Here is a 16727-nt window from a genome sequence, read left to right as displayed (position 1 = left end):
CATGTATTCAGAGGTCTCAGGCATTGTGTGAAAGATGAACTTAAAAATAAAACTTCCGTAATTGTTTCTTTTATGACTCTCCTCAAACTGCTTTCAAAGTGAAAACATTTGAAATAAGTCTTAATTTGGATCTGAGGTGGTGAGCCCTCTCCCTTAGAGTCAATTATTTTCAAAACAATATAATGTCATCCTCCTTAAGGGAAAGTATGCTTGATTACTCTGAGAAAACGCAGAACAATCTGGCAATCCACTAGGGGTTTTGTAAACTATGAAAACTTATTTTATCTCCCAAAGTACAGAATTCATACCTAATATTACATATTATCATTTGCTAAAATGATATGCAATTGTACTCTACTTGTATGCTCAAGAGATACATCAAAATATTCTATAACACATTTTCTATTTCTATTTAAAATTAAAAATAATATTTTCTGTATTCCATCATAAAGTTGATATCACAGGGCTATGTTGTTCCTACCAGTGGGTCAGAGTCAATGAAGAAGGGTTTACAAAAGAGTAAGTAATATTGATACCCAGGGTATACGTCTGCATAAAAATCTTTCATCACTTCAGACTTTTAAATGTTTTGATGAAATCCCTGTCCTCTTGAAACTTAATTAATTTCTGGAAATCAATCATAAAATCTATGACTAATAGTGCCAAACCTATAATACTTGTTCTGGATGCCTGGATGGTAAGAGGGTGACTGAATGCTTCTTTGCCTACATTAAAAACATTTGATGACCACCGACGTCCTGCTGCTTCTGATACTGTTGTTGCTCACACTTACAATGATGGTGTCCACAGAAGCAGCAGATTTCTGTTGAGATGAAGGCCTTCTCTGTTCTGAGTACTGTATGCTTCCACACTTGCACACACACATTCATACACACACACACACACACACACTACACACTACACACTACACAGACAGGCACACACACATTAACAAACCTTAAGTATTTAGGATTCATATACATTTGCCACGTCTCCATTGTTTAAAGAAGGTGACATTGGACACTTGGGAAAGCAGATGTGCTATAAATCCTGGTTCACAAAAACTTTAACTTCTAAAGAACAAGCAAAATGTGTTCAAAAAAACTGATAGCTAGAGTCAATAACCTCTCCATATAATCACTAGCAGTATTACCACCACACTATCATTACTATCATCATCATCATCATCACCGCCACCACCGTCATCAATAACATTATTGTTTAGATGATAAGTGTTTAATTTAGAACCATACTACTTTCCTACAGTTTAGCATTAACAGGTCATTGAACATATGCTAAATGAAGCAATGAATCCTAAACTCACCCTATTACTATAATAAACTCAGACTATACCAGAGACAACATACAAAACTATGAGTCTAGTCCTCACAAACATCAGAGGAAGGAGGTTTTTTCCCCCTCATGTTTTTTAAAGATTTATTTATTTATATATAAGCACAATGTAGGTGTCTTCATCCACACTTGAAGAGGGCATCAGATCTCATTACAGATGGTTGTGAGCCACCATGTGATTGCTGGGATTTGAACTCAGGGCCTCTGGAAGAGCAGTCATTGCCCTTAACCACTGAGCCATCTTTCCAGCCCCTTTCCCTCATTTTTAAATTAGAAAATAGTAATACAAATCATCGTCCTCATTGTCGTCGTCATCATCATCATCATCATCATCATCATCATCGTCATCATCATCATCATCACCATCATCGTTGTCGTCATCATCACATGAACTTAGAGGATATCATCCCTTGATAGCACAGCTAAGAAACAAAAGATCTTTACTATTGGCAGAATAAATGCCCTTAATTGTGAACTCTATCAATCTAGGTGATGGTGTTCTTGGCATGAAACTCAATGTTCAGGATCAGAAACTGAAAGGATGGGACATTTCAATTCGGCATCTTGAGTAAGGCAGCATCATTGATTCACATTTCAATAAAGAGATTGGTCAGTTGATATTAACAGCATCCAATGTTAATGTTTTTATTTGTCTCTTATTTTTAATCTTTAATTCATCCTACTCATCAGCATTCTATCATCCTCTTCTACATATGATAAGTCATTGACACTCTATGTAAACTCTTCCCTTATTTATAGTTAAGAGGCCTAGCTTGTCTAAGCATACCTAATGAAGTCATTAAGGTTTTTGCTTTAGGAAGGGTTTTAAATTGATCTTTCTAATAAATTTTTATATTACTGCTGCTATACATCCATGCCTATCGGCATAAACAATCATTGCTGGTGTTTACCTCAGCTTTACTACTGATTAATATTTTTCCATTTTGAAATTATTAAAATATAAAAATCATCACTGGAAAAATATTTTTGTTCTATTTTTCTTGGACGGGTGCAGATATTTACTTTTTTTTCCAGTCCTGAATTCTTCATCATTGGAGTCATTGTTTTAACATAAGCATTAGTTCTCATCTGGGCTTAATCTGTGTACTAATTGGTCTTTATGTTGTGGTCATAATTATGAGAGAGAGGAACAAACAGGAATCATAAGCTTCAGATTATATCAACTTTATAAAGATGCTTTCTTAGGGAAGCAATCAAATAAGACATCATTTTGGACTCTGTTGAAATTACTAAATTAGCACCCAGTCTGCTCTTTTTAGATCTTAATGAAATACATTACTACTATGAGAGCCACAATCCGCAGTAGGTTTAGCTTTTAGTTATTTATCTATTGCTATGATAAAACACTATGACCAAGACAACATACAATAAAACAAGTTTATTTGGGCTGATAGTTCTAGAGAACCAATAGTCTACCATCATGAGAGTAATGAGGCAGGACAGGAAGTAGCAGGAATGAAGTCTATAGCAAGAAGCTAAAAACTGAACTAAAAGCACAAAACAGAGAGATTGGGTTGGACGTGGTTCAAGGGATTTAACTCTCAAAGCCCACCTCCAAAGACAAACTTCCTCTAGCAGGTCCAACCTTCTAAACCTCCCAAAACAGTGCCCTCCTTGGGGACTCCATGATTCAAGTGAATGGAACTATGGAGGTCATTTCTAATATCAACCACCACAGCATCTGTCTAGAATTGGGATTATTTGATTTGGCTACTGCTTCTTTTCTGTTTTATCTGAGGGAAAATAGGAAAGTATTTGAAATTGAAATATTACACCTGTTGCACCGTGGGATCAAGCCTTACGACTCATTCCTAGGTATTCTCTCTTCCTTTTGAGTCTATAAAGACATAATGAAGAAAGAATGAAGCGTGAAGATGGTTTTTTTGGTTCTGTGCTGTGCTGTAACATTTTGATAAAGTGGCAAAATGTGTGATGATCAGATTTTATGTACAAATATGGATAACCTCAATGAAGTCCTTTTACATTCTGGGCCTGTAACCACAGACAGCCCACTTTCCATTTTAGGTACCAAGGCTTTCTGATCCTAAAAGAAACTTCCAAAACTGAACCTGGACCTTCACATGGGTTCTGACCTCAGGTGTTGACCTCTGTTTAGAATTTTCGCTATCACATGTTGAGCTGCAAGCCTGCAATTCCCTCTTCTATTGAGGACTCTTTCTTGTTCCAATTTTATGAACACTCACCATTCTCAGGTTACTCTCAGAATTTCTTTGTCTCCTATGTATTACCCAGAACCTTTCTCCATCACTCATTGTTAGAGGCAGCTATAACAATAGCATAGGTAATGTGTGTGAGTGTATTGTGCATTTGTGTGTGGTATTTGAGTGTGTGTGTGTGTGTGTGTGTGTGTGTGTGTGCATATGATATGTATAGTATGTGCAGTATGTGTGTATCCGTGTGTATATGTATGCTGTGTGGAATATGAGTGTGTGTGCGTGTGTGTGTGTGTGGTATGTAAGGTATATGCAGTATGTGTGTATGTGCATGTATGTGTGTATGTGGTGTGTGTGTGTGTGTATGTTCATGTGCATGTGTGTGAACAAATCAATAAATTGTTCATAGTTGCTAAAGAGTCCTTTTCTAAAAAAGAGATAACTGCTGAAGTTGGTAAATGGCAAACAGGAGAATAAATTTAGCTTCCCTGAAAACAAGATAATCTGAGACTGTACCTAGCTTACATTTGTCAAACATATTCACATAGGGTTTTCTTTAAAAATCTTTATGCTTCTTGCTGCACATCAACATATGGCCCAGGCATTTTATTCTTTCTTTCAAACTCTGCCAATGTGAACAGAATTGGGAACACATTGTAAAGCATATGACTTGTAAGAAAATTCATATTATTTGAATTAAATTGTAGGCTTACTTTTAGCCCTATCAATACACATATTTATATTTCCAACCATGAGTATGGATAGAATTGTAAATTTCTAGAATTGGAAGAACTTTTAAGAGATCATCCACATTACACAGAGGTGTAAACTGCAACCATGAGAGGCAAAATGACTTGTCCAACATCTGTTAAACAATAAAATTAATACACAGTGTAAAGAATGCATCTATCCAGTTGCCAGACCTAGATGTTCATAGGTTTAACTCTATGATGCTTCATGTGCATGAATGGCTATAATTACAAGCATATTTAAGCATTCGTGAAGAAACATAAGCAGTGAGCTCTTCCAGCATTACCCATGCTCCCTGCTGGTGTCCTTCCTAATTAATGATATGAACATTACCTATCTGTCTTCTACTGATCATTCTGTATGTGTTATTGGTTTTCAGTCCCTCAAAAGAAGAGTCTGAGAGAAATACAAGAGAAAAGATCAATAAAAGGTTGAAGTTGCTACTGTGGGCATTTGGGACTCTTCCTGTTGGGGATCCCCAAGGCACTGTGAGAGAGATTGCCTAAGAACTGACTTTAACTAACAGAAGGATGAGTCATTTATCTGTGGACTGTCATGCTTCATTGACTGAGGACTGCCCCCATGGAGAGACTTAGTGTTTCATGGTTCCTCATGCTTATGATGTACGAGAATAGCTTGAGGCAGAGAAATAGAAAAACGCCACCAGAACTGTAGTTAAAGTAAGAGCGGGCAAGGGGCTGCTAGAGAATATGTGACACAGAGTTCTAGGAATACCAAGCAATAGCAAACAATTTAATATTTTGTACGTTCATTGCTAACTTGAAAATCCATGTTTGTGTTAGTTTCATTGGTTACTAATTTCCTGATAGGAGTCCTCCATGGTATTCCATAACTATAGTAGAGCATACAATTGGTGATCTTTGGTTCCTTCTCCCTCCCATCTCTCTCTCTCTCTCTCTCTCTCTCTCTCTCTCTCTCTCTCTCTCTCTCCTCCTTCCCTCCCTCTCTCCTATCTGTTTTATGTTTTATGTGACTGACCAATATAGTACATTCATTCAATCAATACCAGCCCTCCATGCTGAACCTCTGGTTGCTAGGCATATAGCAGTGAACTAAAAGGGCAAAAATCTTTGAGCAATATGGCTAATAATGGCCTCTTTAGCAACACACTCTGAAGTAGTATTCTGCAGACAATAAGTGATTTGAAGAAATTTACGCAATTAGGAAAGTAGATGCAAGCAAAAAGGAACAATGCTATCTTAACTCATTCATAGTTGTTATGAAAATATCATGTAACATATGTAACATTGTAGGATATATCTAAAAACGATAGAGAGCAAATCCTAGGTGTATTAAAGGGATATTCTTAACAAAAGAAGGCTCTACAGTCTGATTGTAAGTGATATTATTTCTGTATGACAAGAAAACCAATGTTGGGGGGAAAATATTAGGAAGTAGCAGGGTTAAGAACTACATACAGGCCCATCTGTTTCTTTGTTCAAATCATGTATCTTTCTAAAATGTTCTTAATTTGATTCATTATGCCACGATACTAAGTCTCCATGAACATATGCATAAAATAACAAAATGTATGTGTTCAGGTATACACAAGCCTGATTTCATTTTTCATTGTCATCAGTATTTCTGAGTATGTGTTTGCCAATTTTGCTTTTTTAAAAAAGGTAAAATATTGCCATTCCAGATTAAAATGTCTTTAGTTCAGTAATAAAATCAATTACTTTGTTATTCAACTTTTAGATAATTCTACAAGTATTTTTTTGTTTTTCAAATTATGACTAGAGACTGAACCTAGTATTTGCTGTGATGAAAAAAAGAAAGAAAAGCCCTCCAAACCAAAAAAGCACCACTCAATGCCCCTGAGTAGTTATTAAACCTTAAAGTGATCCTCTTAGCTATGGTTAGCCTGGTTATATATTTGGAATGGAAAATGTTCAGGAAAGGGAATATCTGAATGTTGATAATTACAGTAAATGTAAGCATACATGTTGTTCTTGCCAAACTCATTCTGAAATTCAAAGCTAAAGAAGTATAGAAAGACATGGACGATACACAGGAAGATGAAAAAGAGCAGTCAAGGAAATCTGTTCAGCACTGAGAGTGTCAAGTGCTAAGGAAATTAATGCAATCAAGACACATAGCAAGCAAACAAAAACATTCATTAAAGCTTGACTCTACCTACGCTCAAAGAAGCATATGGTAAGAGAATATTAATACATGTAAAACAGTTCACGGAAGGCTCCTGGAAACAGTCAATGTACCGAGTCTATACAAATAACTGCTCAGGTGAATAGTGTGCCTTCTTGAGGTGGAATTGCCAGTTGTTCAAAACACAACTGAAAAGGCTTGTAGCTTTCTTGATTTTAAACCCTTGAATTTTCTAATATCCCCCTAAGAACACTTGGATTAAATGAATTCACTGCTGCTGTAAAACTAAGAAACCTCTTCACTCTTATATAGTTTAAAGGATATCTGTGCAGAGGCATTATGATAAATAAAACTTTCAGGGCCTCTGTCAAGGTGTTTAGGGAATCAAGTGTCAGAGAAAACCAGCTGATGTGCATAAATTGGGTTATACTGTTGAGATGGTGGATGATTTAGGCTCTGAACATACAAAGGAAATACAGATGATCTCTCCAAAGCAATTCCAGAATGTTCATTAATCATGGAACAGTGGATGTGTTACATATACAATCCAGGCAAGAATGTTAAAAGTGTAATTTGAAGAAAATGTATATAAAGAATTATAAATAAAATACAACAAATTTAAATAAACAAACACTAGTAAAATAATAAAGAATTTAACAATGATCGACAGTTTAATGTTTAAAAGTCGGACTGCAAACATAATTTTAAAGGTGAATTTCAATCATAGACTGGACAAACTAAGAATACCACTAAAGGAATGTAACTCATGATGCTTGAAACTAGTTTGCTTGCGTTTGAGACAGAGATGTCCCAAGTACAGGATCTGTGACTTTCAGTGATTTTTTTCCACTTCTGATTGATCAGCAATAGTGTCCACTACTGGAATTAAAAATAAAACATAATAACTACTTGCCTCCTAGAGTTAATGGAGGAATGAAAGGAGGCTAAACACAAGTACTTAGAACAGTGTCTGTTGGGTAATGAGGGAGCCATACTGGTGATGTCTTTGCCCCAATGGCACAGTCTACGTGTGAATAGGTAGAGCCCCCAAAGCATGGTAGCTCAGCATAGCCTTAGTTTCCAGTCCTGAGCTTGTTCAGTGCAACCTAGTAATAGCTAAATCGATGAATCAATTAAAAGCTGGGAGATCCAAAAGCCCTCTTTGCTTCAGGTTGTAAAAACAAAACAAAACAAAAGCAAAAAACCAAAAGCAAATATATTCAAAGATCATTGTAGGCTTTAACGCTATGAGCAACAAATCAGGTCAAGCAGAGGCATTTCTTTTTTTTTTTCTTTTTTTTTTTCCGGAGCTGGGGACCGAACCCAGGGCCTTGCTCTCGCTAGGCAAGCGCTCTACCGCTGAGCTAAATCCCCAACCCCTAAGCAGAGGCATTTCAAAAGGTAAGTATAACTCAATGCCAGAAACATTTCCAGCCCAGGTAGATTTACAGTGCATCACTACTGAATCACACATGTCAGGTGCTAGGCTCAAATCTCCCAGGCTAGGCTCAAACCAAAAAAAAAAAAAAGCAATAAAGAGCATGTTTGAACTTTTAAAGCCTCTTTTCCAGTGGTTAGCCATAATCACATCTTCTCTATTTTGTTTTCAGGTTCCTAGTAGACGATAGCAGCATTGAAATGCAAAAACAGATAATAATAAGATGGAGAGGATCGAAAGAACTATTCAGCTAAAACCCCACCCACTAACAACAAACAGGCAACGCTTTAGACTATATTATCGGATTTACTTCCTAATACCTCGGTGCAACTGAGCCCTGGGATGAACAAAAATAACAATGTTCAAACTAAATTATGGCTTCAAATGCTGTAAAGAGATCTATCGTCAGATCAAACATCGCTGTGGATGTTTGGACAGATCACCATGAGAAGAGCCAGGGAGAAACTAGCAAGAAGGTGGGCTCACAACTGTCAGCAAATGCTCGTCACAGTAACCTGTGCGCTTACGATTTTACCATTGCCGTCTGAAGCAAAGGCCCACCCTTGAATTAGTGTGAAACACAGTGGCACTTTTAAATCAAAAAGTTTGGAAATGACACTCTACCTGCAAGGCACAACATGAATGATTGCAGCACTAGCAGTTCCCATGGCAACCTCATCTTCAGCTTCCGAGGTCAAAGGAGTTTCAAGTCCAATAACAAGTGAATAGAACTGCTGCTTCTGTTCCTTTTAAGCTTTGTGCAACCTTTAATCTGTGGACAAGAAGAGATATTACAATGAGATTTGGCTCCATGTCTCCTTATGGTCTCTGCATATCTGCCTTTAATTTACTAAGCATAAAATCCACTTGTGGAATATATTACTGAAGGAAAGGAAAGAACACTGAATTATGAATATAAAGACAAACCTCCTACTTCTCTATAGAGCCCACACTGGCTCCAAACTTCAGATTCCTCTGCCTTAGTCTCCTCAGTGCCTGGATTACAAATGGAGACTCATCTGCTCAATTCACTTCATATTCTGTTCTTATAAATAGTACTTAGGCAAAGGATTCTGGGCTAATATGCCCCTGTACATACCTGGTAATATAACAGGAACCTCTCCTGATTGGGTAGATATTAATGTAAAGGCAGAGTAAGTGACTGATTTATATATTTTCTGTCCTTTAACATTATGATGTGTTTTTTCCAGCAAGTAATAAATCAAAAAATAGAATAGAGAGAAATGCCCACAGAGTAAATAATGTTAGTGTTCGCAGACTGTATAGTGAACACCAAATTTGCAGATTGGAATTGTGTGGGGAAATCGAAATTACTCCACCAATTTTTATATTTTCCTACTGTGTTCCATATTTGACATTAAAAGTTGCTATCATATGGCTATGATTTTTATGAATATGCTCTTGGAAGGTTCATGTACAAGATGGTTAGCACAAAATGTTGTAAAGTAAGAGAGAATAAAACCTGAGAAAGGGAGACTTATTGGGACCTGATTATGTTTTTGAGAATGTTCTCAGAAGAGATTAAGCTAAGTTCTCAATGGACCCCTAAGTCCTTTCACGAGTGAACTATAACAGAAAGCCCCAATTTCCTCATTGACTCATCATCCTGCGGTGCCTATCTGCTCGAGTGACTTCTTTCTCTTGCATATATTCCTTCCTTCCATCCAGCACAGAATCATTGCCACAATCTGTACCATACTGTTAAGACTTTAAACTTATAAAACTATGAGGTACAACAATCTTCCTTTTCTACATAAGTAGTTGCCTGAGGTATATCATTAAATTGAAGAAAACTGGGCTAATAGTAAAGGAAACAAAGGTACCCAACTCCACTGTCCAGTGAAATAAATCTTACCAATTATGAGTTGCTGTCAACTGGGTTCACATGGAGAAACCCAATACAAAATTAAAATGAGAAGGAGGAGCTTATATTGTTTATAGGAACAAGGATACAACGGACGTAAATCAAGTCAGTCTAAGAGAGATAAGCACCATTTGTTTTATTTCATTCTTGGATCCTGGTCTCACAGGGATTTAAAATCACGTAGGTACAGATGACATGAAAGTAGAAGAAAAATTGCCTGGAAGGACAAAGGGGACCAATGTGAGGGATGATGGGAAATAGGCTCACAGTGTGTCATGTACTTGCATTAAAATAGCCTTATGTTGCAAAATAAAACCGGATGAAATACAAAGTATAGAGAATTTAAGATAGGGTGATTAATCCTAGAATAACTGCTGATAAGCATCATTTTTAAACAGACAAGCATAATAGTCTTCCTATTTGGCCAGAAATCTTAAACTAGAACTCTGCAGTAAAGATAGCCTCTTTATTCTGTGAAACTTTAAAAAGCTACGTAACAAAATGTAGGAAACCACAGGCATTATTAAAATCCCTGGCATCTCCTGGCAGAAGAGAGCTGGTTCTACCATGCCGTGGGCACACAGAACAAGGACGTGTGGGGCCCAGATCCAGATCTGTAAACTTTCCAAAGAAACACTGAACAGTGTTGTATTTTGAAAATTGATCAAGTTTAAATGATTATCAATCGGCTAAACATATTTTAAGATGAGATCAGGTATGTGCAGTGTGACTGGACATTTGATTGTTTGGCCTTAAAACATGTATAGCTTTCCTTCTAAGGCCCTGAGTACATTGCAAAAGAGGGAATTGAAAGTGTGTAAGAGCAAGAAGATCTGGGGATGGGCTATAAAATGCCATCTTCCAGGCAAGACACAGCAGTGTAATCAAGAATTCACAGCAGCTGCCTCTATTTGCACTGGCTGTACTCAAGACGAGCTCATCAACACTCAGGCATGGATGGATGAAGGGCTCGAAATATTGGTGCAGATCTATTAAGGAACAGGACAGTCACTGCCTTTTAGTTTGTATCCGCTGGTGAGCTCACTAGATAATTCAGCCAATGCTCACACAAATGGTTGCAATTAACTCTGTGGGTCAAGAATCAAATCAAATGTCATAATGGACAGGTTTGGATGATGATGGTGTGGCAAACTGGATGAGAGAGGGTGGGGTGGGGGATGAGACTCGTCAGGGTACATTATATACATATGTGCATGAAATTCTAAAAATATGATTAAAAATAAGGAATTTACAAATGCACAATAAATGATTTTTTCCCATTGAACAAAGTTCAGTCTTGGAATGTACTTAGGAACTACAGCTTTCCAGGCCTTCAGTAAAAACTGCTGAGTCAGTCTCCAGAGGTTGAGTGTAGAAAGACTTCTTTGAAGTCTGGCCCACTAACGTTTGTAGACAGTGCTTTCATGAAAGACTGTACGTGTTTGTACCATAGAAATAATTTTATACTCTCATAAATATGTATTACATATCCACTGTGTCAAATTGACACAAGCTAGAGTCATTTGGGATGAGGTAGTCTCAAGAATAAGAATGTCTGCACCAGAGTAGCCTGTGGCAAGCCTGTGGTGCATTTTCTTCATTGGTGATTGATGTGGGAGGACCCAGCCTATTGTGGGAAGTCCCACCCCTGGGAAGGTGGTCCTTGGGTAGACAGGAAAGCCAGCTGAGCAAGGCATCAAGAATGAGCCAGTAGGCAGCAGTCTTCCATGGCTCCTAAAACAGCTCCTGTCTCCAGGGTCTGGCCCTGTTTGAATTCCTCTTCTGATTTTCTTCCTTCTCTAGGTCAGAGTGCTTTTTATCAGCAACACAAACCCTAGCTAAGAAGTTTACTTAGGTGATGCTACTTTGCAATAAATCTAATGATCAAAAATTTTCAACTAATTGCACTCTGGTACATTGCTCCATGGCTTCAGTGCTTCCTCTCAGCCTCAGAGCTTCCATACGGCTGGCAGTCAGCCATGCATGATCCTCATATGGCATACCATCTGTTTTCCAGATAAAATAGACCTGCCCAAATGAACAAGAGACTGTCTGTGGTTCCTAGGAGCTCATGTTCCAATTGAGACAGCTAGCCACAACTTTATCAGGTGTAAAATACATTTTTATTATTGAAGGATAAAAATGTTCTGGCTTGGAAAGACCTCAGCACATCCAGGAAAGCAGAATAGGACTCTCATAGAATCTCCTCTGGCTACCACATAAGGAAAAGCAAAGAATTCCAGTGAATCACGAAACTGGAAACTCTGGCAGTAACTAGTTGTACAGTCCTAGGTACTTCTTAGCCTTTCTATGAAGGTTGTTTTGAGGGAAAAAATGTCCTGGTTAAGACTATGAAACCTCTTTAAAAACTATACAGCATCAAAGTTACCACATATACTGATTATTCAGCCTCAGCCACTCAAACACACACATCAATATGTATATACATTATAATACATATGCACATCATGAAAATACCCAGTATTTTTTAATTGAATATAACCTGAGATTTCTCAACCCATTCTCAGGTATGACCAACATACTGTGAGCAAGCAGGCCTCTGTGACAAGGTGCTCTTAAGATTAATTTACCCTACCGGCCACTGAAATCCCTTTATGTCTGGCAGGAAGAGAAGAGAAAATGAGCTCTCATCATTAGAGAAGTTGTTTCTCTTTTGTGGTCTTAAATAGATTCAACTGTGATAGAGCCAGACTTAATATGTTGTGAAGACAAGAGGAACCCTTGACCTGTGATCTGCTGATGTGGCTGAAAGTGGGTTGCCTCTCAAATTGGATCTGTTCAGATACTCTTATAACATGAATGGTGATTAGGGCATTTGGATAAACAGGATGTGCTGATCAATGAAAACTATTAATGTCTAAAGTGAGTGATCAGAGTATTAATAATTAATTTGCCAGGGTAATGTCATCTCAGATCTAGAGATTGATCTATAATGTTAAGCAGTTTCTAGGAGCTACTAAAACCAGCTTAGAAAATATATCCAGTTACAAGACTAAGATTTAGCTTATAATGTGACACTATTTTTAAGGCATATTCTGTGAAGAGCTGAGGATTCTAAAGAAGGAGAAATTCTAGAACTGTATTGACATTTATTTACATCCAAGTATGTAAGGATCACCCTTAATAATGGCATCCTTGATAGTCATTTTTTTCTAGTGGGCAGGATTATCAGAAGCAGAAGGTTTTCTGAAGGGTGTTGGAGATTCATGACCCTCATGTGGCACTGTGGTGCAGGATAGAAAGTTTCATAATTTCGTTTTTCTTGCCAGTGCCAGAAAGGAGGGTGCGGGACAAGCTGAGAGTTATGGTGGCAATAGATCTCCCGTGCAGCTTTGAGCTCTCCCTGCTTTATTGGAAGGTGGCTGCAGCAAAGGTAGTATACTATGCACTAACTCTGAGATCTTCTCCAGGACTGACACACATAAATCCTGGAGAGGATGCTGCAGAATGAAACAGAACTTGGTTATTTTTCTCTGAGGAAGAAGGAGATGGATAACTGAGAATTCTACTTTTCCTGGTTTCTTTTTCTGTATATCCCGATACAAAATGAAATTTCCCCAGTCCTTCGAGCAATGGGTATACTAGTAATCTTATACACTTCTTGGAATAAAAACACCGATGAAGCCACAGAAGAGAGATTCAGCCCATTGTTGACATGATTAGCCTACTCATGTATTCACCTTTCTCTGACACTTTGCTAAATTAAAATTATGTAGGCATTCAAAGGGCATCAATTCAGTCCATGTGGTAGGGACAGGTGGAGAGTGTGAAGAAACATTGAAGTGAAGACCTTGTCTTCAATGATCACTGTTTACTTGAGAAAGGCAAGTAAACCAACTTTGCACAAAGCTTCTAGCGAGTCTGTTAAGGAAAGTTGTGGAGGCAGATAGAGGGAGAAGTGATCCAGGAATGAATAAGGCACAGTCTTTGAGAACTACTTCAGAATTGCTACATGAATGGATCTTGAAGGTCAAATAATGGAGAAGAAGCTTTCTAATCTCAAATACCAGGGAAATCAACAGTCAAGAGACTATGATCTTGGACAATAATAGGTTTGTAAAAACACAAAATAGTGAAAAATGTACTTTGCCACACTGCCTGTGCTGATACCTTTGGCTTACCATTCTCCAGCTAGGTGGTTTGACTTGCAAAATAACTATTCATATAAGTGTAAAATGTGCAACACACACACACAATCTTATTGTAAAGATTAAGAATAGACATGAGCTTCTTAGCATGGTTACATCCTAGAGTTGGATCTTGCTGAAATACTATTCTTGTTAAAGACAGCTGGCAATACACTGTTACTGGAAGTCAGAAAGGAAAATGGGATGTTGAAGCCAAGTCCACTGTCAATTCTTCCATCAATTTTAATAAGGTTTTGAACTTGGGCTGGAAAAACAACCGAGTCAGTAAAGAACTTGCCTTCCAAGGCTAAGAACCTGAATATGGATCCACATCAGCAACATGGACTGCTGAGTATGGTGACTTATCTTAGGGACAATGGCCTCGGCATACACGGGGTTTCATACTTGATTTGAAAGGGTGAGAGCTGAGCTAGAATGACATTTAAGAGGGACAAGATCCTAGCAAGCTGATTTCCCTGTGCAGAGATTTACTTCCAAGCTACCCTCAAAGCACCAAATTCTAATTTATTTCCTCTTTTTCTCCTCTGGACCACAAGATAATTACATGTCCAATTACTATGTACGCTTTTAACCTACAATATATTTTTGAGGCCTCTAAGCATGAGATAAAGCAGGAAAGTGTTGGATTTGAAATGAAGCACATTGAATTCTTTCTAGTTTGACCATGAACCAGGTGGTTTGGGGAGAGCTGTGTGATTTCTAATTGTGTCAGATATTCTGTATGTTGGAGATCAAGAACCTTTCTCAGCTACCAGAAAGTATTCTAAAGCCAAATGAGAATGTTTTGTAAATGATTATTCTTATGTTGGTTCAGATTATAATTTAGCTTTTTCTTCCTTTTTGCTCCTTATTAAACTGCGGTTTTTAATTTATGAAGGAAGGGGAACTTTGATTTCTTCTTTGGTATTTAATAGGCACATAGAATTATAGTGGCTTGTCAGAAAAGGCAGTCCATAACTAGGTAGCATGTAAATGGAAGAATAGATGTACCTAACATCTTTTGTGGATCAACTATGTGTTTTTACACTCACTTCTCATTTAAAACTCACAAGTACCCTGGGGTCAGGCAGCAATTTTCTTTATAGAATTACAGCTTTGCAGTTTAGAATATGAGAGTTTATGGAACTTTTCCAAAGTCAAATATTCAGAAATCAATACAGACTCTATTTAAATCCATGTCTTCTTACCTAAAGTAGTTGACTTTTGCTATAAGCAATGAATTCTTTTTGGAAAGTAAAATGCATTTCGGTCTGACATCATATTTTGATGACCGTCTCCTTCAACTCTGTTTTTCATGTTGTCCTTTAGCCAAAGCCACACAGGACTATCATCCAACAAATGTATAGAGTGTGCATAGCGTTCCCATACAAAGTATAGCATGGCTCTCAGGACTGAATCTTTTTCAGAAGACTATGCTTCCTTAGTGTTAATTCAAAAGTCCTTTCCCTTAATAGGAGCTTTGGCTTTCTTGCTAATTATTACTTATTGAGAACACTGCCTTTCTTAAATCAGAAGTACAAACGATTATCAACTGAAGTTGCATTTGTATGGTTGATCATTTTCTAACTTCACTCCTGGTTATTGAGGGGTCAGGTTAATCATATTGGTAGAAAAACAGTGAACATAGATAAAAATTATAAAGATTAGAAGGATTCCATGAAAAATAATGTACCTATTATCTGGATGGAAAAGTGGGATATGGTCAGGACTTACTATTCAATTAAGCAACAGATTTTTAGGAAAGTCAGTTTTATGAATAGTAGTGTACAAAATGTAAAGGTCAAGGCCTCTACTCATAAGACATTTTAAACTTAACTAGGTAGACAAGATAAATGGCCATACATGTTAGCTTATAATTAAATAAGTAGTATAAATAACCTACATGCTTCATGGTTATAACATTTGGCTAAAATTTGTCCTCGGATACAGAAAACTCACAAGTCTCTTAAAGTAGATTATTTAGCTTTCTCTTTTGTATCAACTTTGTTCTTGAACTGCAACATCTCTATTCCTATGTGGTATCCATTGCCTGTCAATTTCCTGGAGATTTTAATGTGTAGATTGCTAGTAATTCTGGAAAAAAAACAAGCTGTAGTTTAATTACTTGCATTGTTGAGGGCAAGAATATGAGGAACACTGGTAATGCACTTGAGAATTCGCAACTAGTAAACAAGGGGTGGACATGAGTTAGATGGAATTCCTCACATACCTAATACTCTCTTACCTAGAGATTGCTTTTCATGATATCTACCAAGATCAGATTAGAGAGGACATCAAGAAATATTGAGTGCTACTCACCATATATTTAAAGGATTTACTCATTACTTCTGTTGATTCCATAAAATGATTATGTTAAGTTCACATGTTTTATGGTAGAAGGTAGCTATGCAGTATTAGTTTGAATTTCAATTGAGGACATCAGAATTCCTAAATCTGGAGTTACAGGTGGTTTCCAGGCATCCACTATGGGTACTGGGAACTGAATTCAGGTCTCCTGGAAGAATAGTCTGTGTTTCTAATGGCAAATTCATCTCTTCTGCCGTCATTTCTATTCTTCATTTCTTTCATCTAAGAGTACTACCAATTTCTCATTGCCATGTCTCCTCAGAATAATTGACTTGACATTGGACCTTTGGCTACTAAACATCAATCTGTAAAGATTAAAGTATCTCTAACAATCATAATATGATTATGATGGCTTCTCATACCATTGAAAAGCATTTTTTTCTCTCTGAAAAAGCTGTTTGTTCATATTTAGTTAAATAAAAAATACTCACCATGCTCCCTATGGTCTCAATTCCCCATCTAAA

The 16727-nt window shown here is 37.2% G+C and overlaps 1 protein-coding gene across 7 annotated transcripts in view; it reads right to left on the bottom strand.

The window, feature by feature from the left end:
* Positions 1–16727, bottom strand: part of Cntn4 (contactin 4) — a 993738-nt gene that overhangs the window by 510331 nt on the left and 466680 nt on the right. For all 7 annotated transcript variants that reach the window (NM_053879.2, XM_087655634.1, XM_087655636.1 and 4 more), the window contains 1 exon segment: positions 8488–8635. In NM_053879.2, coding sequence (NP_446331.1) covers positions 8488–8542 — 55 coding nt within the window. In that variant the 5' untranslated portion in view covers positions 8543–8635.

This window comes from Rattus norvegicus, chromosome 4 (assembly GCF_021556685.1).
Source record: "Rattus norvegicus strain SHRSP/BbbUtx chromosome 4, alternate assembly SHRSP_T2T, whole genome shotgun sequence".
In the NCBI taxonomy this organism is placed as follows: Eukaryota; Metazoa; Chordata; class Mammalia; order Rodentia; family Muridae; genus Rattus; species Rattus norvegicus.
This window is presented reverse-complemented; position numbering and strand designations above follow the sequence as displayed.